Genomic DNA, 8,376 nt, shown 5'->3' with positions numbered 1-8,376 from the left:
CTATTATGCGTAAGTTATCCAGTCTGAGGTATTTTGTTATAGCAGCAAGAATGCACAAAGACATGCAGTGTTTACATTTCTTTGTTTTTCCTTCTTGCATCAGACAGCTGGTTATCAATATGCTGTGCTGGACCATCCTTGTTCAGGGCAATCTGACATGTGCTTTATGTGAATTAGCCCCAGTGAACCCCACTGCAATGATATGAAGTGTGTATCATTGTCTCTATTTCACACTGAGGAACCTAAGCTGAAATGATACGCTGCTCTGCCTTCTCTTCCTCTCTGGAGAAACTGCCTGTTTTCTACACCTTTCTTCAAACCCCAGAGGTGTGGTTTCTCATTATGGGAAATATTCCCCGAAACTTGGAAATATGTGAACTGATGCTGGGACAGGGTATATAACTTGGAAAACAAGAGACTTTTATCCAGTCCCATTTTGGATCACACCTTCAGATATATGGATTTCTGTGATTTTTCTTCTCTCAGAAATGGCAAAGTATGCCCCACAAGCTAATGGGCCCATTTCTGTTTCTTTCTTCAGGGGCTCAGGGTGGGAGACTAGAAGGGGGAACAGAAACAAGGGTTAATTGCTATGGGAAGAGAATGGAGAAAGGCCCATCTGCTGTGAGTGTCAAGACTTGGAGTAGCTGACGGTCAATAATGACAGCAGCATGCACACGAGAGGCCAGCACCAAGTGAGAGGCCTCAGAAGGAGAACAAGCAGGACTGGGCTTGCTGGCACTCAGGGCAATGTGCAGATGGAGCCCTGACCCAGGGCCTTGGAATGTAGCCTTCTTCCCATGTGCTTCTCAGGGAGGCGGTGCGCAGAGACTGGTGAGGCAGCCTAGGGCAGGACACTGTGGCATAGGAGCACTGGCAGGCAGGCAGCCCTCTTGCCGACTGCTCAGTGACCACTGGAGCCAACCCCACAGTGTGACATCTCCCTTTCTTTTGGACAGTTTGTCCTGCAGAGCGGCCCCTACCCCCTTCTCCCAAGTCTGACATTAATCTGCTTCCACCCAAGTGCGCCCTAGGACTGGATATCGGTTTGTTCACTATTGGGACCCAAAATCCAAAGCATCTCAGTGGCTCCAAGTTAGCTTACGACCTTCTTGATATGGAGGGAGGGGGAATATTATAGGGAGAAAGTCATTCTTTTGTTGATAGGACCACAAACGGATGTCATATTTTTAATGAGGGATGCAAATACTAAACAAATTATGATCACAGTATCTTGCTAAAAGGAATTTAGATGTCATTAACTGGCCATTACTAAATTAAAGAAGGGGCTGGATCTGATGGAATGGCAGGCTCCTGTTGGAGAGGCCCAGGGAGGACCATAGGCTCCAGCTCATCCACAGGGTAGACACACCCTTCCCCTACTGGGGTCCTGACTTGTGCACTGTGAAGCCTTACACTGGCACAGCCAAGGTCCAGGGTCAGAAGCTTACAGATTCCCTGGAGAACACAGAGGTGTGAGTCCAGGGTCGCAGTGGGGTTAGCAGTGAGGGACCCTGTGAAGAACCCTTTACTCCAATGGTGCTCACTGTTGACCACTTAGTATGTACCAGGCCCTGAAGATACAACTTGAACGCTCTGAACAGCCACAGAAATAAGCAAGGAAGTAACAGATACCTTGGAGAGAAGAACCAAATGGAAAGAATGATAAACAGTGCCATGAGGTCTTGGAGCTGAACCTTTTGCAGCCCAGTGCCCAAGCATAATGGATGTTCAGTGCCTTCTGGACATTCCCGAGGTTTAAATTGGGGAAGCAGGTTACTATATCATAGGGGACACCAGATGGTTTACAATGAAGTTCCCTTTATTTGTGACCATTTCTTTACAATCATCCACGCAGGGATAATGCCCAAGACCGAAACTCCCAAGCCCAATTCACCCTCTACACATTCAGATTCATACTTCTAACTCTAGTATATGCATCTACCTAAAGATCCCATCTGCACACAAAGTCAATATCTGCCACCACCCCTAATCTTTCCTTTTCCTGCTCATACTGAGCAGTTGTTTGAAAGTGTGGCTTCTACATTCCTTCACAACGCATTTACATCTGGGGCTTCAGTGTCCAAGTGCCCAGAATAAAGCTTCTGCTACATGTGCACAACTAAGCAGGCAAGAAACAGGGGCACAGGATGGGCTGTGGGTCAAAGAAGATCCTGTCGCCACACTAAGGATGGGCTGGCACTGAACCAGACCATATCCTGCCGTCCAAATTCGTGCAGCATCCACTTCAGCATGGCATGCAACTGGGCAAGTCTCCCCAGGTGGAGGACACCATAGTCGTCATCAAAACTCTCCAGTGGGGGAGGATACAGCACATGGGTTAGCTTGCTCATCCCGACGGTGTGGCGCACGAGGTTCTCCAAGACAGCCATGGAGATGGGGTTCCCGCAGAACCTGAGGATCATGAGCTGGGAGCAGCGGCTCAGGACAGGCAGAATGGCACTGAATAGGGGGTCCATAATCCCACACTCATTTAAATCAAGATCCTGGAGGGTTGCAGAGGCTCTCTCCAGCAGAAGTTGGAGGGGCTCAGGATTCACAGTGGTCAGCATGACCCCACTCAGACTCAGTTCCTTCAGCTGAGTGATGTTGGGGCACTGGGACAGATGCATCAGGTCTGATTCTGAAAGTAGGGAGTTAGTTATGGAGAGGGTCTCCAAGGGACTCTTCAGGCACCTGGGGAGAGACAGAGCAGTTAGTGCCAGGGAACTGTGGTAGTGGGCAGAAGGTGATGGGGTGACCCAGGACTCAAGGCAGGAGAGGCCCATTTCACCAAAACCTAAAATCTTCCTGGTGATAGTCAACCCCCAGGATGCTATGCTGTAAAGGGGCATTCAAGTGAGTCCAAGTTCAAGTGGAGTCTTTTCTCCATTACTTACTTACTATGTGACTGGGTAAAGAAAACAGAATCTCAAACGACCCTTGCTCATCTGTCAAGCATAGGACAAGATATACCTCTTAGGTGTTGGGAGCATGAATTGAGATGATGACGAGACATGCTCAGAACAGAGCCTTATCCAATGTTTCAAGCACACAAGGGCATTAGCGAATTTCAGTATTTGGAAACACAACCAGATGCGCTTTCAACTCGGATTCCTTTTGGCCAGTACTTGAGTTCAGTCGCCTGTATCTCTGTGCCCAATAAGGGTACTGGGAAGCATTCATAAAGGACAAACTTGGGCAAGGTCGTCAACATCCAAAGGGGGTTGCCAGCCTGCAGGGGCCACGTTAGATCACTGTGTCATCAGCAAACCATCTATCACATTTTAAATCCCTCATTCCTGCTCCTTCCCCCTCATCTCCAGAATCATGCCTTTCCCACATATTACCTCACCTGGAATTCAAAACCACCCTTTACAGAGCGGAACTAATGAAGGAGGTTTGGAGGGAGAGGCTCATGCTGGGAAAACTGGTGAGTGCAGGGTGAACAATCTGAAACCTCACGTTTGATGGTCTTTCCCTTCTTCTTCAGTGCCTTTCATCTTAACTTAGATTTCACTTCCCAAGGAATTCGCAAAGCCACCCTCCCCAGGCCCCAACCCAATTACACAGTTTCCTATGAAAGAGCCGCTTGTAATAGCATCTATCCTAGTTTACACCTCTAAACTTTATCTAGGCAGTTCCGTGATTCCATGCATAGGGACAGAGCAGTGAACCAGGCTTGACTTCTAGTGACTTGTTCACTCTCGCACTGTTGGCAGCTAGCACACAGAAGATGCACGTTATCTTTCACCAAAATGAAGGACTTGCTCTGGTCCGCAGAGAAACCTTGCCCCCACTCACCTGAGCATCTGGTCCAGGCGGCCATTGAGGAAGTTGACAGAGTCCAAACAGAGCTCCTGGAGGTGGTGCAGACTCAGGAACTGAGAGGCCAACTGGGCAACACACTGCTCCTCCTCCTCTGGGGATGTGTAGGAAGACGTGTTCCTGTGGGAGAGGAAGAGTCTGCGCAGACTTCCCATCTTGCCCAGGTAAGGAGCAAAATTCCCCAGGGTGGACAGTTTCCAGATACAATTCACGTCCAAGTGCTGCACAGAGTCCAGCTGCACCATTTTCAGGATCATCTTAATATGTTTCATGGGCACTGCAAAAATCTCCAGCTTCGTACAGCACAGGTGTAGTAAACCTTTCCTGTGCTTGACTTTCTCAATGAGGTAGGCGAGCAATTCGTCATGGGTACCTTTCCTGAGGTACAGGTCAACAAGCACCTGCAAGGGAACCAAGGGTTGCTTTGCCGCCATGCATGAAACTTCCACTTTCTGCTTCTTACTCATGGGCTGGGTTGCCTCTGGCGCCACCAGTGAGCACATGCCAGCCCTGGTTCCAGACCATACGGTCCAGAAATCCTGGTGAGCATTTCTGCGTAGATCTAGCACTCGCAGCTTCCACCTCCTACAGGGAAAACAGGCAATTAACTCAGAATAAGAGCACAAGTCTCAGAATCGAGGCAAGGACCAGATGTCTGACGTGCACTTTTACCACACACGCCAGACATCAGTTGCTCCCTTCCTACATGTCCTCTGCATCCTTCTCCTGCAATCCCTTCTCCCCTGAGATCTTCCTGGTCCCCACTTCTCATACCTTTAGGTGCCACCAGAAGGGTGCAGGTACACGTCCTTCAGTCACCTCTGTATCTTAAATGGCCCATCATGGCAGAAGCCCACTTCCAAAGTGACTCCAGCAATGGGCCCAAAACCTCCCTGAGCTTCCTCACCGGCACCATCAGAAGCCCCTGGCCACCCTTTGGTCCCCCACGCTCCCTGACCCCAGCTGTGTCTGCTCAGAATCCCAGGACCCTACCAGGCTACTGGATCACCCTCACCTGGGGCGAACCTTCTGAGCAATCAAGACATCAAGCCCACTGAGTGCAGCTTGAAAGATCTCCTTGTGAGGCTGCCATTCCCTCATCAGAGCCCCCAGAGGGAGGCAAGCGAAGGGCCAGGCCTGCACCATTGCCTTCAGGGTCTTGCTGTGTCTCCTAGCAAAGGCTGTCATGAAGAGTGGTGGGAACAGCTCCACGGGCAGCTCATCGAGGGCGGCGATGGCCAAGGCCTCATCTCTCAGCAGGCTCTGCCCTGCCAGGTCCACAAGTCTCGGTGGGGCCCACATGCTTATCCTGATGAATCTGCTCCGAAATGAATCCTGAGGAAACATGCAGGGAATAAGGCATCCCACTCATGCCAAGCACAAGCAACTACATCTTCTCCCCACACTTCAGAGAAACCAATTTGGAGCAAAGTCACTGCTCTGGCAACAGCAGGGGAGTCGTCAGTTTACCCCAATTCCATTCGTACTTGGTGGCCACAAAGCCACAGCTCTGCCTCTGCTGGCACCAGGACAAGCAAATGGCCAAGTGTGAAGGAGGGGGCCGGATGAGCACTGCCCCATGCCATAACCCGCTACTGCTCCATTTAATTGTAGCCCCCCAGGGAAGCGAGAAAGGAGGAGCCTCAAAACTGACCCCACCCTTTTCGAGGAAAAGTTTCTGATTATCACTCGTGGACAATGGGAATAGGAATGTCACCCGGCCCAGCACAGCCTCTTTCTCAGTTCCAACAAATAACCCAGATGGTAAACATAAGGCCACAGTGGGGGCCGTTTTGGAGGGGTTGGAGGTAGCTGACCAGTGAGGGGATCTGCACCCTTGACCTTGGTGATATCAACATCATACTCTAACCAACTGAGCTAACCGGCCAGCCTTCATTAAAAATTTTAAATGAGAAACCATAAAAGCAGTGTAACAGTTTTACTACGCATTTCAAAGTAAGAGACTAAGAAGACACATTCTGAGATGTACATTTTAATATGTATCTCTTTTACATATATGACAATTACCACTTTTACATGGAGTTCAGGGGAACAAATACTTCACAGTAGAACAAAGCCTCCACTCATTCTTTTTCCTTCAATACAGTTTTTAAGTTGATAAAATAATTTTATATGTTTATAGTGTACAAAATTATGTATACATACGGCTAACTCAAGCTAACATATGCATTACCTCACATATTTATTTGTGAAGAGAACAATTAAAACCTCCTCTCTTTGCCTTTTTCAAGTATACAATACAGTACCTTCTTAATAACTACAGTCACCATGCTGTACTCTAGAGCTCTTGAAAAAGCCTCCACTCGTAAAAAGATTCTATGGAATATTTTCTAAGCTTCGGTTTTAAAATTAAAAGCCTAAATAGTAAAATCACAAAACATAAATGATATAAACTAAAATTAGTGGTTACACACTAAATATTTAAAATGTCATCAAGTAAAATGCCAACTATTAGATGTCTTTCATTTCAGAAAGTAAACTCTAGTTTTTTTAAGAAATTATTATTATTATTATTATTATTATTATTTTTGGTGGCTGTTGGGTACAGGGATCTGAACCTGTGACCTTGGCATATAATACTGCATTCTAACCAACTGAGCTAACCAGCCAGCCCCAAGATATTATTTTAAATGTCCATAAAATTTAGGGGCAGTCCGTGGCTCACTTGGGAAAGTGTGGTGCTGATAACACCAAGGCCACGGGTTCAGATCTCTATATAAGGATGGCCAGTTAGCTTACTTGGGAGAGTGTGGTGCTGACAACAGCAAGTCAAGGGTTAAGATCCCCTTACTGGTCACCTTTTTAAATAAATAAATAGATAAATAGATAGATAAATAAATAAATAAATCACAGAATCCCAGCGGGGATTACCAGAGCACCTGCCCTCGGGTTTTTGGTCTATTTCTGTGCTTCTAGTGTCCCTCTCCCAGCCTGTGCTGCTGGGGCAGCCCTGTTTCTACATCCCTGAAATGTCAGCCAGCTCCTCTTGGAGCCTGAGATGTGGCCAAGTTTCTGGGAGACACTTCCACTGGCATCAACAGAAGTCAAGGAATTATCCCCAATTCTACTGAGCTATCTCAGAGAACATGACAAACCACAAGGTGTAGTGCAAAAAACCCAGCTGTTTTTCTGGATCCAAAGAGGCACCAGGAATGCTGGAGGACAACCTTCCTGGGTTCCAGAGGAAGACTCTAACTCCTCTGGCCTTCAACGAGGTGTCAGACTCATGAGAGGCCTGGAGACCAGTCCCCATGCCAGTGGCTCTCCCATCTTAGGCTCTCTTACCTAGTCCTTGAGCAGAACAATATTCCACCTGGGATCCAGTAAGGCTATTCCACCTCCAGAGTGAGATCTCTTCTTACCCTAACTTCTTTGCCCTATCTGCATTGTTAGTCATCAAAGGTCTCTGTTGGCCCTCCCTATGCCCTCCACTACTCAACAGGGCGTGGTTTCACTTCAGATCCAATAATTTCTAGACCTAAACAAAGGACTGCCCCTTTCTTCCTCCACAAGAAGGTGACCTGCATGATGACCCACATCTGTCCTCACTGCATGCCCCCTCCTGTCAGGATCTTGGTCTCAGTGTACCCTGATACAGCCACTCTTGGAGTTTGGAGCTTTGGGACATAAAGTCACCATTTCCTGCTCTGGAGGCAGCAGCGACATTGGGGGTTATAGCCAGGTGTCCTGTTACTGACAGTGTCCACACATCGTGCCACACTCTCAACACATGCAGTCATTCTTGGGCCTCACATCCCAGCTTGATTGTCCAGCTCCAAGCCAGGCCACGTGGGCTCGATGACCTCCTCAAGTGACACAGGATGACGAGGCTGTGTGATCTTGTTGCTCACTTCTTGGGAGCGACCCTTATGCCCAGTGGTCCAAGATCACGGGAAAGTGAGACTAAAACCTCTCTGAGCTCACACTATCCCTACTTGACACGACACAGATCTAGCCTTTGGTGTCTGATTACCCGGAGCAGAGGTTCTGAATGTAACTGTGGTTTCAGAATAGGGTCCTGAACACACTAGGGTTGCTTCTTATAAAAAGGCATAAGGACAAATGAAATGCTCTTTGGGGGAAATGACTTGAAAATATAAAGGCAACTCCTGCTTCTTCCTCCCTTGTGAGGGGCTTCAGGAAGCAGATTCCATTCAGCTCCTCAGTGACAAGGACAGAGGGGGCAACAGGGCTTTTGTGGGCACTGAGATAGTTCAAGGAACCACCTTACCTGATGACGTCTTCCGTCCACTCTGGTCCAACTCAGACTGGCCTCAGGTCTCCAATACGTAGCGTTCCAGGTGTCCTATTGTTTCAGTCACCCGTTTCCACCCAAGTCTGATAGCAGTAACTGAAATGCTCCAAAAACAAGAAGACTGTTTTAACACATGAATTTGTGAAGCAACGGCCTCCTGAGAAACCTCAGCAAATACTGCTGAGGAGACTGAAAACTGGGCACTTGGTCCCGCCCTTTCAGTGGGAATCCTTTTTTTTTTTTTTTTTTTTTTTTTTTTTTTTTTTTTTTTC

General features: G+C 47.9%; 1 protein-coding gene across 1 annotated transcript; it reads right to left on the bottom strand.

Moving 5' to 3' along the window:
- Nucleotides 1-1,801: 1,801 nt before the first annotated feature.
- On the bottom strand, nt 1,802-5,130 carry PRAME (preferentially expressed antigen in melanoma). The gene is given in 4 exon segments (XM_008591126.1): nt 1,802-2,192; nt 2,194-2,697; nt 3,805-4,413; nt 4,844-5,130. Coding segments are annotated over 4 exon segments (1,470 nt in total). The 3' UTR covers nt 1,802-2,122.
- Nucleotides 5,131-8,376: the final 3,246 nt, after the last annotated feature.

The sequence above is a fragment of the Galeopterus variegatus genome, unplaced genomic scaffold (genome assembly GCF_000696425.1).
Source record: "Galeopterus variegatus unplaced genomic scaffold, G_variegatus-3.0.2 Scaffold6675, whole genome shotgun sequence".
Classification (NCBI taxonomy): Eukaryota; Metazoa; Chordata; class Mammalia; order Dermoptera; family Cynocephalidae; genus Galeopterus; species Galeopterus variegatus.
Note: the sequence above shows the minus strand (reverse complement) of the source record. Positions and strands in the feature narration are given on the sequence as shown.